The sequence below is a fragment of the Oncorhynchus tshawytscha genome, linkage group LG20 (genome assembly GCF_018296145.1).
Source record: "Oncorhynchus tshawytscha isolate Ot180627B linkage group LG20, Otsh_v2.0, whole genome shotgun sequence".
Taxonomy (NCBI): Eukaryota; Metazoa; Chordata; class Actinopteri; order Salmoniformes; family Salmonidae; genus Oncorhynchus; species Oncorhynchus tshawytscha.
The window spans coordinates 22,791,703-22,813,874 of record NC_056448.1 but is presented as its reverse complement, the minus strand read 5'-3'; the positions used below and the strand labels follow the sequence as shown (position 1 = coordinate 22,813,874).

General features: G+C 41.1%; 2 protein-coding genes across 2 annotated transcripts; both read right to left on the bottom strand.

The window, feature by feature from the left end:
* Positions 1-336: 336 nt before the first annotated feature.
* Positions 337-6,191, bottom strand: LOC112220397 (intracellular hyaluronan-binding protein 4-like). Its single transcript, XM_024382276.2, has 8 exons — positions 5,747-6,191; positions 5,113-5,233; positions 2,548-2,694; positions 2,351-2,422; positions 1,600-1,677; positions 1,181-1,361; positions 867-1,052; positions 337-656 (listed from the first exon to the last, which is right to left on the bottom strand). The coding sequence occupies exons 1-8, from the start codon at positions 6,003-6,005 to the stop codon at positions 591-593; spliced, it is 1,110 nt and encodes a 369-aa protein (XP_024238044.2). The 5' UTR covers positions 6,006-6,191; the 3' UTR covers positions 337-590.
* Positions 6,192-14,775: 8,584 nt separating this feature from the next.
* On the bottom strand, positions 14,776-21,208 carry LOC112220398. Its single transcript, XM_042302363.1, has 3 exons — positions 20,877-21,208; positions 16,618-16,800; positions 14,776-16,033 (listed from the first exon to the last, which is right to left on the bottom strand). The coding sequence occupies exons 1-3, from the start codon at positions 21,066-21,068 to the stop codon at positions 15,830-15,832; spliced, it is 579 nt and encodes a 192-aa protein (XP_042158297.1). The 5' UTR covers positions 21,069-21,208; the 3' UTR covers positions 14,776-15,829.
* Positions 21,209-22,172: the final 964 nt, after the last annotated feature.

Here is a 22,172-nt window from a genome sequence, read left to right as displayed (position 1 = left end):
ATAAAAACCTGTCAAAGATTTCATACAATAAAGATGAACAAACAAATAATTTCCTGTGAAGTATTCCATGCCGTTTAAACATTTGTTTCTTATTTAGATGGGTTGTTTGGTGTGAGGAATGAGGTGGATCTGAGATGGCTAGTAATGACTCAAAGAACATTATTGATAGACCCCCTTGGGGCTGACTAAAAGGCACACTTGTCTAGGCATTGGCACAAATGGCTATTCAATAAAGCAATCCATGTGCTTTAATAAGACGTCACTGGAGAAACCATAAGGCGTCTACCACTGTCAGTTTACACTTGTGGTTGAACAAATAGTATCCTAAGTCATGTGTCAATGTCAACAGTATTTATTTTTTTTATAAACAGGTCAAGTATTCATATTTCCCATTACAATGAAAGGCTATTCATCTGAACTATACAGAGAGCAGATAGGAACTCTGATATATACAGTCCTTTGGGATAGATACAAGCATAACCAGTTTATTTCCTGCTCCTCTTGGGAAGTGCAGCCAAATCCACTAAGGCACAGTACAGGTGAAGGGCCACCTGTAGACTGGGCTCTGGTCCAGTGCTGGTCCACTTCCTTTAGGCAAGGGCAGGAAAGTCTTCTGGGTCGTCAGGGTTTGGGGCCTGTCCCTGCTGGAATCGGGCCTAGGGAGAATCAGTCAGTCAACTTATGTGTATCAACACATTGGTAAGGAATATGCTGCCCAAAGGAATATTGCAGTGCTATTCACAATTGAATGAGACAGGCAGAAAGGCAACGGGGCGAACTGAACCTGCCCACCATCCTTGCTGCCTTTGGCAATGGTTTCAAACCCCTGATATATATCTAACAGGACCCATTCAGTCCAGACATACCTTCTCAGGAGGCTTCTGGGGAGAAATGGTCTCTGGCCGTGTGGCTGGGCCACCTCGTCCACCTCTTCCTCCTCCTCTGGTACCCCGTGAGGGTCGTCCCAGACTGCCAAAGTCAATCTTCAGCTTGGCTGTGATGTCATTGACAGGGCGACGGAGGGCTGCAGCGTCATCCTCCTCAACCTCCTCCTGTTGATCAAGAGAAACGAGACACAAGTACAATATAAATCAGTTTGCTGTAATTCAATGAGGCCCAAAAGAAACAAGCAGTGATATTAGGCATCCCGTTTTTGCAGCATTTGTGTAAGATTCCTCACCTCAACCTGTTTCTTGGACTTGTGGATGACCACAGAGTCAGAGGGCACAATGGTATCAGCCTTGCGCAGGTTGAACTCCTTCTTGGGCCGGTTCTGTTCCTGTAGGGCTTTCCACTCGTCCAGAGACATCTCCACGGAAACCTCCACCACTGCTTCCCCCTCGCCTTCAGTCTCCGGGGCACTGCAGAGAATCAACAGATTACTATGGGGATGGAAACCTGAAACTCATTCTATAACTAAAGTAAATGTGAGCATTTAAAATGATAATGTTTGAGTTCAGGGCATGTATAGACAAGAATATGTAGTGAGTATCATAGAGGATTTCCATAAAGTAGTAAGCTACACAAGTATATTATTTGCACTCTCACTGTGTTGTCTGATTAACATTGATGCGCTGGTCAGTCACTTGGCTCGCTCACCGATTTGCTCCAGTCTCTGCGGAATCTGCCAACTCATCTCCATCCCCTCCCTCAGTGGGAGCCCCATCAGCGGCAGCACTAAAATAGCATAAACAGTATAACTACAGTAACAATCATTCAAGACAATTCATATGAAAGTGCTGATGAAGACATGCCAAGTCACATTGGTTGAGACCCACCTCAATGAGACCCAAAGGAATATATTGGCTCTCATTGTAATATTTTTTCAAGAGACAAGCCACAGCTTGGCTAGTTCCATCCAAATCTCATTGACAACTATTTAAAGTCTGAACAACTTCTGTATGGGATTGTACGTTAGAATGAGAGTACTGGCTTTCAGCACTCACATTTGATTGGGTCCGAGTAGAAATTATATTGCCCATCAGGAGGGGCATTTTCTTGTTTGAGCTTCGTTTCGTTGTTTTGTCCCAGTCTTTTCCAACAGTGTTGGACAATGTTTTAGTAGCCTATGCGGCACTACCATCACTAGCTAGCTTGTTGCCAGTCAGAAATTCTGAAACCGGTTTGGATCAACGCAAAATATTTGACTGGTTTTCACCTAGACTACTGTACTAAACACCTTTTATAATCTTCCTGAAGACTTCAAGGCATTTGAACAGAATGTGAGATAACTGGGTTTGAGGCTACACCTACTAACAGTCCAAACTAGGACAGCAGAGTACACCTATAGCTACTCAAACACGGAGGCAGTTAAAAGTCTCACATTTACAGTCCTAATGTGCGTACTCACCTCATGTGGTCCCTCATGGATCCCCAGTTACGTGGACCACTGCCCCCTCGCTTCTCCTCTGACCTGACACCACTGCAACAGGCAAAACTTTAAATGATCAACCTCAACTATTTTCTCATAATCCAAGTACAACACTCACATGCATTGTGAAACAGACAAACTTGATTTAAAAGCAATGTGATAAGTTTTGTTCTTACGTTCTATCGCTGCCACTGTGGCGCTCAAACTCCCTTTTGCCTCTCTGGTCAAAGCCATCTGTGGATCTGAAGTTGCTGTTGCCGCGCATTCCTCTTCCACGACCACCACCTCGGCCCCTTGCGGCACGCTCACCCTGATCCACAGGCCTGTTTTTTTTTTTTTTTTTTTTGGGGGGTGTAGTGGTCAGTTAACATAAAAACTTAGCCACCTGTCCATTTCAATAGTCAGGCAAAAGCACACATTTGAGCAAATAAACACCCGTTTCTAAATGGATTGTTTGAAAGAGGTTCTCTTGTTTACAGGTTAAAGCTGCCATATAACTTACTGGGCGTCCTGACCAAATTCTCACAGAAATACGAATTACTGATCTCATTCTCATTGAAAACAAGCCTATGCAGCGACAGATCTGTTCCATTGCTAAGCTTCCATTCTAAGTTGTTTTTGCATCTTACTTTCGGATTTGTGCATCAGCTTCAAACCAGACATTAAAACCAGTAGATGATAGGAATACATGGATGATGTCAATGCTATGAAAAAAATGTTTGTTTTGCCATTCTGGTGATTGTAATTTACATAGGCTTTTTTAGGGAAAACCAGGGCTTTTGGCATAGCTAGGTTGCTATGCAGTAGCCGATCAGCAGAGATCGTGACGTCACGCTCCATACCTGACACTTGGGTAGGGTGATAAAAAAAAAAAAAAATGGTGTGATGATATTTTGGCTAATTTGATGGTATGGCAGCATTTTGTTTCTGAAGTTCTAAATATGTTTGAGTTGTGCATGAGCCTAGAAAGGTTAAAAAAAAGAATTCTACGTGGTTTTAGTAGGCTCTCCATTATGATGGTTTTATTTGTAACCAAACTAGGACAAAACTTAAGTGAAGTTGACCAACATGGTAATTTATCACTGTATAAAAATACCTTTAGACTATTGTAAAAATCTGTACAGGTTTTCACAATATATTGCCCAGCCCTACACTTGAGGCATGCTTCAAACTGAAAAAATAATATTTGTTACTGAAAACAAATTTTATAGCGGTTTAGATGGTACAATGAGTCACTCTACACTGCTTGTTTAAGTGAACTATTAGAATTTTAGCGACCAGGAAATGGTGGAGCGATCTTCGCATATTACACTATTGTTTAATTTGTTCAATTAAATCATTCTGTAATCACCCATAAGAAGCTGCTAGCCATTGGCTGCTAACAGCTTAGAACTGCTAGCTAAATGGCAAGCACACAGTCAACTTCAGGAGTACAGAACACTAGAAATTAGGCCAGAGACTAACAGTCAGAGACTAATTATTCAGTCAAGGGAAGTTGTATTTTTTCAGTTGTGTTCAGTTTATTAATCAAAGAAACACCTGAGATTAATTGAAGTTCCGGGGTAAGGAGGGGTGTGCCGAGTACTCAGACAAAAGGAGAATTGGTAGGGATGTGAGGAATTTGCCAGATACAACGATGTTGTCATTATCTGTAATCTGAGAAAGTTGCTAAAAAAGGTAGCAGCTGTCAGTAAAGACACCGGCAGGGTGCTGCCTGCTGCCATGATTGATTAGAACAAACATCTCATGTCCAGGACTTGCACCATGTTCCACTTTCACTCACAACTCTCCTTTCCGTCTCCAAACAAAATCAGTAGCTAGGCATTATTCCTGCTATCGATCTGTTTATATTTTCAGTCGGATTTGCTGAGGCCATGTTGTGGCAGTTGTTTGTGTTTACTACTTTGTCCGGCAACTGAATTCACCAGACACGCGAGTCTCCCCTACTATGATTATTTCTCCGACATGTTTTCCAAGCGACAGATTAGAAGATAAAATTACACATTTAAATAGTTCATTTTGATTGTACAAATGTTGTTGCATAGGCTACACGCTGGGAGAGAAATTTGGCTCCTCTCGAAAGTAAAACAATCTAGCCTAGGCTACTAGAGTGAGAACATCTGGAATAAATGCAGGCAGCAGTAATCAGCCATGCATCATTTTGTTGATAATTAGGACTATGAAAGTAAGTAATGTGCATTTCAGATGTCGGGATCATGAGCAATGTGTGAATGAGTGAAGGAACAGAAGCACTTTGAGTGATGGCGCAGCACTATAGTACAGGCTTTACTGCACTTCTGGGTTTTCCAAACACAAGTAAAGACAATTACGAGTAACCTATCAAGTGTGAAACGGCTAGGATTACAAGAGTTCCGCACACCCCTAGTAAAGTGCATGATGACTCCACCTGAAGGCCCTGGTTGGCCAGTTGGCGTGAACATGAATACAACTATCCAGTTCTCTCAGCTCTGCAAAGTGGGGGTCAGCATAGAAAGAAAACCGAAGGTAATTACACATGTTAATACTTGAATAGCCTATGGCTGTTTACACAGGCAGTGTAAAATTATCAGAATGGGGCTATTTCCATTGATATTCTGGAAAATAACACTTGCCCTTTAATCATCCTGTCTTTTTCAGAGCTGATTTAATTGGTCAAAAGTCAGTTGGGTTGCCTGTGTAAAAGCAGCCGATGTCATGTTCAATCGGTCAACCCAGAAAATTCCCCTCTAGTGTATAACTACCTTTCAATTGAGTATCCTAGCGGAGCCTCACTGTCGTTCTGCCTCCGATCCCGGAAGGCAACTCGTCGCTCCCCCTTCTCCTCCACCTGGCCAGGTGCACCTCGAGGAGGATATTTCTGACCTGCACATAAATCACGACAAATTACGTCATCACCCCACACACCCCCCTAAACTGGCCACTTCAAAAAGGCCTCCATGTACTGTAGGTTACTAGCTAAACCTAACTAGATAGCTTGCTAGTTAGCTAGCATGTGATAGATATAGTTATCACCAGCTTACAATCTATACCGTGCTAGCAATTCCACGAAAGTTCATGTGAAAATACAAAGTTAACTATCTAGCACAACCCCCATGTTGCACTGAAGTTGGCTATTTAGAAATCTAACTAGTTAGCTAACAAGGTAGTTAAGTCAGCTACTACGTCAGCCAGATGGCAAACATGTGCATAATAACGTGGAGTTCCATAACACATGGATGGACACGCGACGGACAGGAATAGTTCATTTTTATCATTAGTGTCAATTATGCAAGTTTGACACGCAGGAATGGTTTTAGATAACGTTACACCTTAAAAGCACTTGACACGTGCCGTCAACGTTAGCTAGCTAGGCCTTCACCCATTGCATGGACTTACCCTGTACATTTTTTGCCTGTGAATGGTTGCCTTCCACAGCATTCAAGGGAGTTCTCTTGTCCTTTTGAGACTCCTTCTTGACAGGTTTGGATGTTGTATCAGTTCTTTTCAGCTCATCCTTTTTCTTCTGTTTTTCCACCTGCGCCTGGCGAATAATATCGAAAGGGTCGGCCTCGTTGTCTAAAAGCTGACCAAAACGGTTTGTCACGGCGCACCCAAAACCAGCACTTTCGGTGGGATCTTCAATTATACCCTTCATGTTGAGAATGTTTTTCAAAATCAGCTGGAAGAAAACCTGGGTTACATACAATGTAAAAGCTAATGACGTTTTTTTTACGAACCGAATGATTCAAGAACAAACATATTGACCTGTGATTAAATTATGAACATCCCCCTGCATTAAGTTGGAACCTGGCAGGCTACAGCATTTGAGCATGCGGTATGTCCAAAATGGCGGATAATTTATATACAACCCAGCCCATAATATTACAATATTATTCATGAGGTGTTAAAGAAACACACCACGTTAACGTCATCATTGCGTAAAGGCATGCTTTTGGGCACTTATTTATATCATGAGCAATTAGGTTTTCTGCAGGTAGAAATTTCATAGATGTTCTTTAATTGACACAAGCTGTCTACAAATAATCAATGGGCACATTCGATCACTTTTGTCAAGAGGTTGGTCATCTCCATTCAAAGTGTGTTGCAGCATGCCACCCTGCCTCCCACTGCTGGCTTACCTCTGAAGATAAGCAGGGTCAGTCCCCGGATAGGAGACCAGATGCTGCTGGAAATGGAGGGCCAGTAGGGGGCACTCTTCCCTAAAGAGATCCCAGGGCAGTGAAGGGTACATTGCGCTGTGTAGGGTGCTGTCTTTCAGATGGGATGTTCAATCGGTGTCCCAGATCTCTATGGTCATTAAAAATCTCATGGCACTTATGGTAAGAATAGGGGCATTAACCCTGGTGTCATGGCTAAATTCCCAACCTGAACCCATTTCCTAATTAGCATACATCACCTCTCCAGCTGATGTGTTCTGGCACAAAAATAGTTACTGTGCATCACCCAGGTGGGTACTACACATTGAATGAGGTGAATTTCACCCTACTATGTAAAGTGCTTTGAGTACCTCAGTTGGTAGAAAAGCACTATATAATGCCTATTAAATTATTATAGTGATAAAAATTGTCCAACTCACAGATTATCCATTACATTGACCAGATACTCAAGTGGTAGCTCCAATAATGAAAATAAACATCTTCAAAAAAGGAAGGCAGTCAGGCAGAGTGAACAGGCACAACTGAACAGTTTCTCTAAATTCCCAGGGTGTCAAGTGTCCTACTTATATCACACAGTAACTACATAAGCATTATGAAACTTATATCAGAGCAAATAAGCAATTCCATTAAAAATATATATTTTTTAAAAGTTTAAATCTACACATACATTTGGAGTGGCCTGTGTGGCGTCCATATGAGTCAAAAACAGTTATTCGAGAGTCAAAATGTACTACGAGCAAATAGGATAATTTTGGTCATAAAGTGAGTCGTCTAAAACAGAGTTTGGAACATCCGTGCGTCCCAACGGGTAAAATAAGGTTGGGTTTTGATTTGACAATGTCCATTTACCCACTAACATTGTGTGTATCGCTGCGGTGATTGCCCTCTATCTAATAGCATAGACAGTGAGACAGACCTGCCCAGCAGCTCTGACTTTGTTAACGTAAGTACAAAAATGTGCAACATGTATTAAGAAAAACTGCAACAAACACCTTCACTAGATGTTAAATTGCTCAACTAAAACATCCCCGGGAAAATAAAACATCAAAAATTCATTGAGTTATCTTAGATTCATTCTGGGGGTTTGAGGAAGTGAAATCGGCTACAGTACAGAAGTCCAGAGATATTCCCTAGTTATGTAGAGATCATGACCGCTAAATGATCATGACCTCTACATAAAAGTTTTGTCGAGATCATGAGAAATTTTAAATATGACTGGATCTATTGATGATAGATTGACAGTATAACTTAAGCGACAGCCCATGGTGGATCAGCACATATTTTTTTTTAAATCGATGGCAACACTTCCTTTTAACATCATGCTTTCATGTGTTTGGAGTTCATTGTCATTTATAAATTAGAACGTTAGCAAGCTAAAATGTCCCTTACCTTGAGCTAAGACTTCGTGGTTCAACTAAGCCCTCGTGGGGTATTTAAGCCTTGAAGGATGCCTGACAGTCAGCCCTGTCTCCCAGGCTGAGTGGGTTTCTATTTTCTACACCTGTCAGGTGGATGGATTATCTTGGCAAAGGAGAAAAGCTCACCAACAGAGATGTAAACAAATTTGTGCACAGAGAAATAACATTTTTATGCATATGGAAAATGTCTAGGATCTTTCATTTCTGCCATTGAAATATGGGATCAACACTTAAATACCAAAAGGTATTTAATTTTCTTCTGTGTATTTGTTTCAAATGAAAATTAAGAAATATATCCCTTAATTTAACCAATCTTATCATTTATCATACCCCCAAAACTTCAGAAAATAATACCATTAGGACTCAAGAGAGCCTTGAAAAGGCCAGTCTTGAACAGTGGAGGTACCTTAGAGGAAGAAGAGGAGACGTATCCCCAGTGAATTTCATACAAATGTACATTTTAAAACATATTTAAAAAGTTAGCCTTCTTAGATAAAACCAATACTAAATAAAGTAATTGATTAAAACACTTTCGCAAATAATGTCTACATTAGCCTCAACAGCACTCTGTAGGGTAGCACCATTGTGTAGCCAGAGGACAGCTAGCTTCCATCCTCCTCAGAGTACATTGATTTCAATACAAATCCTAGTAGGCTCATGGTTCTCATCCCCTTCTATAAACTTACAGTAATTATGACAACTTCCAGAGGACGTCCTCCAACCTATCAGAGCTCTTGCAGCATGAACTGACATGTCCACCCAATCAAAGGATCAGAGAATGAATAGTACTGAAAGCATAAGCTACAGCTAGCTATAACTGCATTAAATGTGTTGAGTAGTAGAAAATAGTTTAACAGTTTTGAACAAATTAATTTCTTCTGAAGGAGAAGCAAGAGAGAAAGTATTTTTTTCCACTTTCATAGCTAGCAAATGCAGCTAGCTACTAGCCCTAGCTAGTATAGCCTGCTGAAACAGAGGGATGCTATGTTAGCTAGGCTATTACAACACAGTGTAAACAGGTGTACACAGGAACTCTTCCAATGTAAGCTTTTGGTTTTACTAAGTTATTGCCACTGTGGCCTGCTGGTGTAACTGCTTACTGAATGTACACTAACTTTACTGCATGATTGTAGTTTACCTTGTCAGCTCTGGGATTTGATCTTGCAACCTTTCGGTTACTAGTCCAACGCTCTAACCACTAGGCTACACTGCCACCCCATTGTGTAGCGCTTTGGCTTGGAAAGGTTCTTTCGACTGGTCAGGTACAGCTGATGTGTTGTGCATTGAAGTCTACAAGCAAAGGGAAGAGGTGAAAGGAGGTTAGAGCATAACATAGATGTGAGAAAGAATTACAACGTGGCTCTATGAAACTGAACTGTGTTTACGCATGATCAGGTGTATTCATTCTGCCGATTCTGTTGAAAAACGTTTCTTAAACAGAAGCAAACAGAACAAAACGGGGATAAACATAGCTGAATTTGTCCAATAGAAACTATCGTTTGCAACTGATGGACTAATGATTACACCACCTATCAGCTAGATGCAGGCAAGAGTGTGCAAGGCGGTATTGAATGTAACTGTCACATCAAATTTGTCTCGTGTGCATCTACATTGTAAACTTTCATTCATAGGTTAGGTTGTAGCAAACTCAGGATGGGTATAAAGAAAATTTGAGTATCATGTAGTAGCCTAAAACTATTGCTGTTACATTTAACTGGGTCAATGGAATATGAATGACAGTCATCCAATATGCAGTAATAGAAATAAAGTCATGCTCATGAAAATAAATCAGTACTCCCTCAACTGAAACGGCATTGACCGCCACTTGTCTTAAAGTATAAAAAAAACCTGTCTCACTTATTCTTAAAGAGTACCACCCTAACTAAGGTGGTCAGTTAATTTACAGATCCTGAGCATGAACTAGCCATTAATCATTAAAACCAGTTAAATGTAACTAAATGTAATTGAAAATGTCTACGTATTCTACAAAAGTAATTTTTTATCATGAGCGATCCATAAACTAGCAACGCTGCATACTCAAAGAAAAGATTCAAATCTCACCTTTCGAGTAAAAATAGTTACTGTATATTGCTGAGGTGTAGTCACTTTGGAGGACACAAGCTCAAGTACACAGTACAAATATGATAAGAAAATGAAATATTTTGTGCATTTCCAACTCAAATGTGTATGAATAAGTCTTATGGCTTATATACTTTCTAAATATAACAAAATCAAATAAAACTAAGATTTCATCTTCCTTATAACTAAAATATATATTTGTGTTTAGTTACAGAAAATGTGAATATTTTCTGAAGGTCTCTTGATCAAAACGTCTGCCCCCATCGCTGTGAACGTCTCACAGAGCTCAAGCTTGTCCATCGATGACAAACAGAAAGTGTGTTTAAACATCAAAATTATTTTAGATTAATTGCTATAAATCGATCTCTGCTACCCTGATGAAACCACGCTCTCCTGCGGCATTACAATGTAATGATTGCAGCCACGTGCTTTGTCAATTAGAGGTCGACCGATTATGATTTTACAATGCCAATACAGATTTATTGGAGGACCAAAAAAAGCCGATACCGATTAAATCGGATGATTTTTTAAATTTGTAATAATGACAATTACAACAATACTGAATGAACACTTACTTTAACGTATTATAATATTCAATAAAATCTATTTAGCCTCAAATAATTAAACATGTTCAATTTGGTAAAATAATGCAAAAACAAAGTGTTGGAGAAGAAAGTAAAAGTGCAATATGTGCCATGTAAAAACAGCTAACGTTTAAGTTCCTTGCTCAGAACATATGAAAGCTGGTGGTTCCTTTTAACATGAGTCTTCAATATTCCCAGGTAAGAAGTTTTAGGTTGTAGTTATTATAGGACTATTTCCCTCTATACGATTTGTATTTCATATACCTTTGACTATTGGATGTTCTTATAGGCACTTTAGTATTGTCAGTGTAACAGCATAACTTCTGTCCCTCTCCTCGCCCCTACCTGGGCTCGAACCAGAAACACATCGACAACAGCCACCCTCGAAGCATCGTTACCCATCGCTACACAAAAGCAGCGGCCCTTGCAGAGCAAGAGGAACCACTACTCCAAGTCTCCGAGCGAGTGACGTTTGAAACGCTATTAGCGCGCACCCCGATAAACTAGCTAGCCATTTCACATCGGTTACACCAGCCTAATCTCGGGATTTGATAGGCTTGAAGTCATAAACAGCTCAATGCTTGAAGCACAGCGAAGAGCTGCTGGAAAACCCACGAAAGTGCTGTTTGAATTAATGTTTATGAGCCTGCTGCTGCCTACCATCGCTCAGTCAGACTGCTCTAACAAATATCAAATCATAGACTTAATTTAAACATAAATAACACACAGAAATACGAGCCTTTGGTCATTAATATGGTCGAATCCGGAAACTATCATTTCAAAAACAAAACATTTATTCTTTCAGTGAAATACAGAACCGTTCCATATTTTATCTAATGGGTGGCATCCCTAAGTCTAAATATTGCTGTTACATTGTCCAACCTTCAATGTTATGTCATAGTTATGTACAATTCTGGCAAATTAATTACAGTCTTTGTTAGGAATAAATGGACTTCAAAGTTCGCAACGAGCCAGGCGGCCCAAACTGCTGCATATACCCTGACTGCTTGAACGGAACGCAAGAGAAGTGACACAATTTCCCTATTTATAAGAAATTCATGTTAGCAGGCAATATTAACTAAATATGCAGGTTTAAAAATATATACAGTGGGCAAAAAAGTATTTAGACAGCCACCAATTGTGCAAGTTCTCCCACTTAAAAAGATGAGGCCTGTAATTTTCATCATAGGTACACTTCAACTATGACAGACAAAATTAGAAGAAAAAAATCCTGAAAATCATATTGTAGGATTTTTCATGAATTTATTTGCAAATTATGGTGGAAAATAAGTATTTGGTCAAGAAAAGTTTCTCAATACTTTGTTACATACTTTGTTGGCAATGAGAGGCCAAACGTTTTCTGTAAGTCTTCACAAGGTTCACACACAGTTGCTGGTATTTTGGCCCATTCCTCCATGCATATCTCCTCTAGAGCAGTGATGTTTTGGACCTGTTGCTGGGCACACGGACTTTCAACTCCCTCCAAAGATTTTCTATGGGGTTGAGATCTGGAGACTGGCTAGGCCACTCCAGGACCTTGAAATGCTTCTTACGAAGCCACTCCGTTGCCCGGGCGGTGTGTTTGGGATCATTGTCATGCTGAAAGACCCAGCCACGTTTCATCTTCAATGCTCTTGCTGATGGAAGGAGGTTTTCACTCAAAATCTCACGATACATGGCCCCATTCATTCTTTCCTTTACACGGATCAGTCGTCCTGGTCCCTTTGCAGAAAAACAGCCCCAAAGCATGATGTTTCCACCCCCATGCTTCACAGTAGGTATGGTGTTTTGGATGCAACTCAGCATTCTTTGTCCTCCAAACACAACGAGTTGAGTTTTTACCAAAAAGTTCTATTTTGGTTTCATCTGACCATACGACATTCTCCCAATCTTCTTCTGGATCATCCAAAACAAATCATCAAACTTCAGATGGGCCTGGACATGTACTGGCTTAAGCAGGGGGATACGTCTGGCACTGCAGGATTTGAGTCCCTGGCGGCGTGGTGTGTTACTGATGGTAGGCTTTGTTACTCTGGTCCCAGCTCTCTGCAGGTCCTTCACTAGGTCCCCCCGTGTGGTTCTGGGATTTTTGCTCACCGTTCTTGATCATTTTGACCCCACGGGGTGAGATCTTGCGTGGAGCCCCAGATCGACGGAGATTATCAGTGGTCTTGTATGTCTTCCATTTTCTAATAATTGCTCCCACAGTTGATTTCTTCAAACCAAGCTGCTTACCTATTGCAGATTCAGTCTTCCCAGCCTGGTGCAGGTCTACAATTTTGTTTCTGGTGTCCTTTGACAGCTCTTTGGTCTTGGCCATAGTGGAGTTTGGAGTGTGACTGTTTGAGGTTGTGGACAGGTGTCTTTTATACTGATAACAAGTTCAAACAGGTGCCATTAATACAGGTAACGAGTGGAGGTCAGAGAAGTAGTTACATGTCTGTGAGAGCCAGAAATCTTGCTTGTTTGTAGGTGACCAAATACTTATTTTCCACCATAATTTGCAAATAAATTCATTAAAAATCCTACAATGTGATTTTCTGGATTTTTTTCCTTCTCATTTTGTCTGTCATAGTTGAAGTGTACCTATGATTAAAATTACAGGCCTCATCTTTTTAAGTGGGAAAACTTGCACAATTGGTGGCTGACTAAATACTTTTTTGCCCTACTGTACTTGTGTATTGATTTTAAAGAAAGGCACTGATGTTTATGGTTGGGTACACATTGGTGCAACGACAGTGCTTTTTTCGCGAATGCGCTTGTTAAATCATCCGTTTGGCGAAGTAGGCTGTGATTCAATGAGAAATTAACAGGCACCGCATCGATTATATGCAACGCAGGACACGCTAGATAAACTAGTAATATCATCAACCATGTGTAGTTAACTAGTGATTGTGTTAAGATTGTTTTTTTATAAGATAAGTTTAATGCTAGCTAGCAACTTACCTTGGCTTCTTGCTGCCCTCGCGTAACAGGTAGTCAAGCCTGCCATGCAGGCTCCTCGTGGAGTGCAAAGTAAGGCAGGTGGTTAGAGCGTTGGACTAGTAACTGGAAGGTTGCAAAAACGAATTCCCGAGCTGACAAGGTAAAAATCTGTCGTTCTGCCCCTGAACAAGACAGTTAACCCACCGTTCCTAGGCAGTCATTGAAAATAAGAAGTGTTCTTAACGGACTTACCTAGTTAAATAAAGGTGTACATTTATAAAAAATATTTTAAAAAAATTGGCCACAATAGGTGTCCAAAAATACCGATTACCAATTGTTATGAAACCTTGAAATCGGCCCTAATTAATCGGGCATTCCGATTAATCGGTCGACCTCTTATCAATGGCTGCGATGTGGGGCTCAGACAGGAGTTGGACAATCAGACGAGCTAATGAAATGGTAGGAAAAACATCCCAGCTTTAAGTCCTTTCAGATTCCACATCCTACGTCACACAGGCTCAGAAAATATTACTGCGTCCGTGGGAACCAGGGCTATCGCTCAATGCAAGCCATTAAGATCTACGGTGTCCACAGATCGATTTATAAGTGATCATGATGGTAACAAGCGGTACCAGAACATCTAAGAGGTTTTAAAAGGTATACCCGTCTTTCCGCCATCATAGGAAACTGAACATCTATGAAGTAAGCCAATCCTATTATGCAGAGTGATCATGTGAGTGGTTTTCAGTAATCCTGTACATTCTGTCCATGGACTGTTTTCTGGTTTAACTTGCAATTATGAACTTTCAGATTTCGGCTATAGGCATTCCCACATTTGTAGCACACAAATGCTTTAACACCAGTGTGCAGATGCTGGTGAGATACTAAATGACTACTCTGGGAGAAACTCTTGCCACATTCATTACAAGCATATGGTCTCTCCCCTGTGTGAGTACGCATGTGTATTTCAAGAGTAGCCTTAAACATGCAACATTTCCCACAAATGAGACAGTTTAATGGTTTTTCTCCTGTGTGAGTACACATGTGCTGATCCAACACCGATCTGTAACAGAAGCCTTTACCACAGTAGCTGCAGACATGAGACTTTGGCCCAGTGTTCTGCAGTCTTGAACAACGTTGAGATGGCAGGTGAATCTTGTGTTTCTTGACGTAGACATGGGAGGTGAAACCTTGCCCACAAATATCACAAGTAAGGCTTTTCACCAGTGTGACTGCGTTGATGTGTCTTAAGGGTTGTTGAACCTTTACCACAAGTATTACAAACATACAATTTCTGCCCTGTGTGAGACAGCTTGTGTCTTTTGAGATTGCCTGGGTCACTGAGCCTTTTGCCACATAGATCACAGGCAAAAGGTTGTTCACCAGTATGTACGAACATATGCCATTTGAGCCTAGCTGCATCAGGGAGAGGTTTGCCACAAACGTACCACTGCTCCACCCGGGAGGCCCAGTGTGGGTGGTTTTATGTCTTTCAAAAGAGTGTGGGAGAAGGAAACGCTTGCCACATAAACCACAGACAAAAGGTTTCTCTCCAGTATGTAAAGTCATATGACCTTTGAGACTGGTTGAAAGACGAAAACGTTTGTGACATGTGCTACAACCAAAACATTTTACTCCAATATGGATGGTCAGATGATCGCTGAGAGTGCGTGCACATGAGAAACATTTCTCACATACACTTCAGGCAAAAGCTTTTTATAGACTAACATGGTCTTTTCTAATGTGGGAGGTCATATGTTTTTGGAAATTGGTTACATCCCTGAAACCTTTAGTACATACATCACAGCTATAAGCCTTTGCTCTATGAGTTGTTCTCTGATGACTGGCTAAAGATGAAGATGAACAGAAAAGCTTGCCACAGGTTTCACAGCAATACTTCTCCCGAGTGCTCTGCCTTATGACGTTTCCATATTGGCCATGACCGAAAGGTTTTTGGACACAAAGAGCAGATGTATGCCTTTTCCGGGTGCCGTTTTAGCGCACGTTCCCCACAGAATGATTTTTCACTTGTTGTGCAGGTATGCAGAGTTGGGTTGAAATCCCTGTGTTTGATGAAACCTTTTCTCAAAGCAAACTTCTTCCCAAAATCTGTGCATTTGAAGGACTTGTCTTTAGAATGTACCGCCAAGAGGTGATTATTACACCCCGTCTTCATACCAAAACATTTCCCATACTGTGGGCAGCTAAAGGGTTTGGTGTGATGATTAAGGTGGGCTTTAAGCGTGCATCTCCAATCGAAATACTTTCCACAAACATCGCAAATGAATGGCCTCTTCACTGCTCCGGTGGCATCACTTGCATCTGTATTTTGGTCTGCATTTGAAGAACCACCATTCTGGACAGCTTCTCCAATCCTGCCTGGGTTTGGCTCCATGTTTGAGGGCTGGCTGTCTTGTTTCTCTGGGTCTGATGAAGGTGAGAGCTGGGGATTAAGGTGAACTTCCTCTTGATGATCAAATTCAGAGAGCAATACCACATCTGCAACAGAGGGTCATTGTCGTTGTTGAGGCGTAAATGTAAAACAAACTACTGCATTACATGTATGAATAAGGTGGTGGATATTAACTAACATTTCCCAGAAATAATTTAAAACAGCAAACAATGTACCCACTAGGGCTGGGACGATACCAATATCGCAATATTTTCTCCATGGCTAAAATCTCTTTGGTTCTTTAAAAACTTGCTGTATGTAAAATATTGTAAATATTGAAATAAATAAATAGGACTCTGGATGACTATGTTTTCAACATTAGGTCTATTTCCGTAAAGTTAAAGCCGCTTTGTGTTTTGTTTCCTTGCCACGATGCTAACGAGTATTACAAACATAATTCCTTAACAGTCTAATTGGTGGCATTTTACCCTATAAATGCATAGGAACAATAATATTAAATGGTTTTGATTGATTGTCCTGAGTATCCTTAAATCAAACACGGACTCAAAAAATTAATGGTAGTGGTGCCACAATGTCATTAGCTGACTGATTCAAGTACTACGTTTCATAAAATTACAGCACACGTTATGGCTAATTGACTTCACTATATCCAGTGTCATCCTGCCCATACCTCCAGTAGGTTCCCCTCCACACTGGGCATCTTCTCCATTCCTGCCTGAGTTTGGCTCTGTGTTTCTCTGGTCATCTTGTGTCTCTGAGGCAGGTGAGGTCTGGGGGTTATAGTCATCCTACTCTTGGTGGGCACTCTCAGAGACAGTGTCAGTGCAGTAGTTGTGGAAATGAAGACCGTCTCCTAAAAAAACAGTATGAGTATTTAAAAAGAAATGCATCAAAAACACCATAAGAATATGCCACATTCATAATGAGCTAATTAAGAATTGTATTCCAGTGTTTGATATAATGAACTCATATTGTAAAAGGTCTTGTCTTTTTAGTTAGATATGTCTAAAAATCAGCCTAGTATTCATTGTGTTTGTTGTTCCCAGATAATGTTAAGGCAGCTAGTCAAATGGGTCAATTAGGAGTACAAATTGCAAATCAAATTTGATTGATCACACATATTTAGCTGATATTAATGCAGGTGCTGAAGGCTTTTTGGCCTTCCTGTGACATCGGGGGCTGTAGGTGTCCTAGAGGGCAGGTAGTTTGCCCTCGTGATGCGTTGGGCAGACCACACCACCCTCTGCAGAGCCCTGCAGTTGCGGGCGATGCAGTTGCCGTACCAGGCGGTGATACAGCACGACAGGATGCTCTCAATTGGAGCATCTGTCAAAGTTTATGAGGGTTTTAGGTGCCAAGCCAAATTTCTTCAGCCTGCTAAGGTTGAAGGGCCGCTGCTGCGATCGACTAGTTGGCGACCACTGGTCTAGGATGTCCGGTAAGGTGACAGTGATATTATCCTTGACTAGCCTCTCAAAGCACTTCGTGATGACAGAAGTGAGTGCTACGGGGCGAGTCATTTAGTTCAGTTACCTTTGCTTTCTTGGGTACAGGAACTATGGTGGACATATTGAAGCAGTTGGGGACAGCAGACTGGGATAGGGAGAGATTGAATATATCCCCAAATACGGCTAGTGATGCCATCTGGGCCGGCAGCCTTGCGAAGATTTACACGCTTAAATGTCTTACTCGCGTCGGCCACAGAGAAGGAGAGCCCACAGTCCTTGGTAGCAGGCCACATCGATGGAACTGTATTATCCTCAAAGCCGGCAAAAAAGGTGATTAGCTTGTTCGGAAGCAAGATGCCGGTGTCCGCGACGTGGCTGGATTTCCCTTTGTAGTCCGTGATTGTCTGTAGACTCTGCCACTTACGTCTCATGTCTGCCATTGAATTGCAACTCCACTTTGTACTGACTATTTTTCCTATTTGATTGCCTTACCAGAGAATAACTACACTTTTTGTATTCGGCCATATTCCCAGTCACCTTGCTATGGTTAAATGCGGTGGTTCCTTCTTTCAGTTTTGCGCGATTGCTAAAACATCTATCCACAGTTTCTGGTTTGGGTTGGTTTTAATAGTCACAGTGGGTACAACATCTCCTATACACCTCCTGATTAACTCAGTCAACGTATTTGTCAACGTTATTCTCAGAGGCTTCCCGGAACATATCCCAGTCTGCGTGATTAAAACAATCTTGAAGCCTGGATTCTAATTGGTCACACCAGCGTTGAATAGACCTTAGGCAGAAACTCAAAACAGGAAGTACCCGTGCTACAGGGTGGGAGGAGCAAAATGGAGGCATGATCAGATTTGCCTAAGGGAGGGGCGGGGGGCTTGTAGGCATTTCGAAAAGTTGAGTAGCAGCGGTCCAATGTTTTTCCAAAGCGAGTACCACAGTGAATGTGTTGGTAGAACAAATGTGCTTTGTTAAAATCCATGGCAACAATAAATGTGGCCTCTGGATATGTGGTTTCCAGTGTGTATAAAGTCCAGTGTAGTTCTTTGAGGGCAGCCGTGGTATTGGCTTCAGGGGGAATATACACGGCTGTGACTATAACCAAAGAGAATTCTCTTGGGAGGTAATGCGGTCAGCATTTGATTTGCAGGGTATTCAGTGTGGCAGGGTAGCCTGGGGGTTAGAGCGTTGGACTTGTAACCGAAAGGTTGCAAGTTCATATCCCCGAGCTGACAAGGTACAAATCTGTCGTTCTGCCCCTGAACAGGCAGTTAACCCACTGATCCTAGGCTGTCATTGAAAATAAGAATTTGTTCTTAACTGACTTGCCTAGTTAAATAAAGGTAAAATAAATATTCTAGGTTGGGTAAAGAAAATAATTTGAGTGTCTGTATGTTATCATAACATGAGTAGTTAATCATGAAACATACACCCCCGCCTTTCTTATTCCCAGAGAATTCTTTGTTCCTGTCTGCGCCATGTACTAAGAACCCAGCTGGCTGTATGGACAGGGACAGTATATCCCGACAGAGCCATGTTTCTGTGAAACAGCATATGGTACAATCCCTGATATCTCTCTGGGAAGTAGATCCTCGCCCTGAACTCGTCTACTTTATTATCCAGAAACTGAACATTAGCGGTGGATGGTGTGCACGCCTCCTGAGTGGGACTAGAAGTCCACTCCGAATACATCTCTGCCGGAGGTGTTTTGGAGCAGCCTCTGGAATAAGTTAAATTGCCCTGGGGGGTACGAACAAAGGATCCAATTCGGGAAATTTGTATTCCTGGTCGTAATGCTGGTGAGTTACCGCAGCTCTGATATCCAAAAGTTATTACCGGCTATAGTAATAATACAAAAAAAATATATTGGCTAATAATGTAAGAAATTACAACAAAAGAATATGCTGCAAAGTTGCTTAGGCGCTAGAAGCAGACCTGCCATTTCTGTCAGCACCATTAAGTCCCACTGGTCTAGAACAGGGGTTCCCAAACTTTTCCCACTTGGTGGACTCCCTTCCAGCCCCCCCAGTACTTGGGCAAATCAAATCAAATCAAATTTTATTTGTCACATACACATGGTTAGCAGATGTTAATGCGAGTGTAGCGAAATGCTTGTCACAAGTACTGCACAAGTACTGTTCATGACACAAACTGTTTACACCCCTCGTTGGCAGATAGAATTTAGCAGGTTTAAAGCTTAGACATTTTGCCATGTCTAATGTGCATTCATGTGATATTTTAGTTACTAAAAAAACGAAATAAAAAAAACATTAACCGACATGGGCTAGTTCATCTGGACATTTCTGGTAAGTTATAAATAACTCTAAGGTATGCAACGACTAACATAACACGAGGAACTGGTGATGTACTACCCAATTTCAAAATGGCAGCTTGTGCATGCTACTATTACAACTTTCAAGAGTAAGTTCAAAGCCGGACTGAGTTCCGCAGCCCCCCTGCCGCCCTCTCACGCCCCCTAGCCCCAGTTTGCGAACCACTGGTCTAGAACACGTGCTGAATTTGGATGACAGCTATACATTTACACACAATTAGCATACTTCAGCTCATACCTTTGAATGACCAATGATTAAATGATCAATGTAAGTGGAAGCATTTAATATCTACTATATCTAGAAATAAAGATATGACTAATTTCTCAAGTATTCTGATATAGCCTGTGTGTGTGTACCTCTTGGTGCTCCTTCCTCTGTCCCCCTTGCCCGACTGACACGCCTCTGGGCGCTCATGCCCATGGCAGTCCTCTCCCTTTCGACCATGAATACCTTCATTAATATGGCCATTTTTTCCAATGATGTTTTACCCAACATCTTCATGAATGATGAAAATTGTCTCTGAAAGATTCAAATATGAAGTTTAGTGACCTAGCAGGTTCCAACTGATGTTCAGGTGGCTAGCTAGGTTGGCTAACGACAATTCAGTCACAGATGAGAGAAGCATATTTGATTCAGTGCCCATCTAATAATGTTAGTGAGCCATTAAGGTTAGCTGGGATGTATTCATTACGTCTTCCAACATACACCGTTAATGAACCAAATAAACGTTTCAAAACCGGGAGGGACCTTCACATAATTAAGCTATTAAAATCGTTTTCGTTAAACGTTTTTCGTTTGGAGTATACGATCTGCTGCATCACAACAGACGAACCCTGGGGTGTTTTCGTTTTTCCGTTGCAAACAGTTTATTCCAAACGTTTAAAGAAAACGAGTTTCTATTGGCCAAATCTTGGTAGGTCCTTCCCCGTTTCTTTCCTTGAGTAAACGCGTCAACAGTTTCAGTTTGAAAACGTTTTGCGATGGAATGTGACAAACGAATACACCCATTGTAAAAGTCTGTCCTTAACAGTTTGCTAGCTACTAGTAACAGTTTGTTATGTAACTTAGCTAGCTAGCCTAGTTTGTCGGCATTCAACAGCAAATTCTTAGTCCCAACAACCGACCACATGTGTACTCACTGTCTTGGTTTTGTTCACACGTTGAAGCCTACTCTTCAGCAAAATACTTTCCTCATTCTGCTGGACCAACTTTAGAGGCATAACAAAAGCAGAGCACTCATCGAGGAGTCTGCCCATCTCCGCAACTGCCGTTGCAACTAATACCTCGACAATGGTAGATAATTGTCTCTGAAAAGCCTCGTTAATCAACATTGCTGCAAGCTAACAGTTATTAATAAAAGTTTCATGAATCTCAAAAAAATATGTAAGGTTCTTATTACACATCAGTGATTTCGACAGCTAATACCAGCAATGTAAGGAAATTTAAATGTTTGCGGAAACGATGTCACTTTGCTTCTTCTTCGTTGAGATTTTATGGCGTTCCACAATTTGCATTGTATTGCCGCCACCAACTGGGTGGCCCTGGAAAAAAAACATTTAAAAAGGAAATACTATTATGGGGCGTTTCACTTCAAACATTCTGCTCCTGTTTTGGTCTGAAATCCTTAGTCAATGGTTACAATTGATGGCCAATTTGCTATTTTTCTGACTTCAGCCACAGCATAGATTGGATAGAAACGGTGTAGATAGATAGTATTTTGCTGCATTCATAACCAAGTGGGAAGGTGGTATTTACCTCATACTACTTTGAAAATCCAATTGAACGTCCCTCCAACTCGCAATAGCAGGCATGCATAAAGATGCACTTACCACAAATGCTTAGTTTGCTAAGTTAGCCATATTATAGATGGCTCTATGTTATGTTTTTGTGTCAGCATTAACACGGTGTCCATGATCCAATTCTAGCTCCCAAAACACCAGCAATTTGAAAAAAATAGATAGTAGATTGTGCTGATTTATTGGTGCGTTTGAATTATGTTGCGCCCCATAGTTTAAAAACTCTCAATACTGCAAAAAAAATGTCACATCTGTACTCTGCCATCTTTATACACTTTTGCCATTACTAGTGGGAAACTTGTAAGACTCAGACTCACATGCTGACTTGTCACGTCACCTACTAAGGAAATTACCTTCGATAACAGCATTTATACAAAAATCTATTAATATGGTTTTTGAACACTATAATTTGTTTACAAGCATGGTTGTCATAGCTTGTTGGCCATTAGTCAATCAGCATTTTCTCAATTAGTTCTAAGCCCCTGTATGCACCGACCTGCTACTTACGACTTCACGTTTTACTGCATTGTAAGGAACATAAGCATTTTGCTGCACCCTTTATAACATCTGCTAAACTGTGTACTTGATCAATAACCGTACTTGGGCCGACGCCAGAACGAATCAGTTGGACAGGCATTT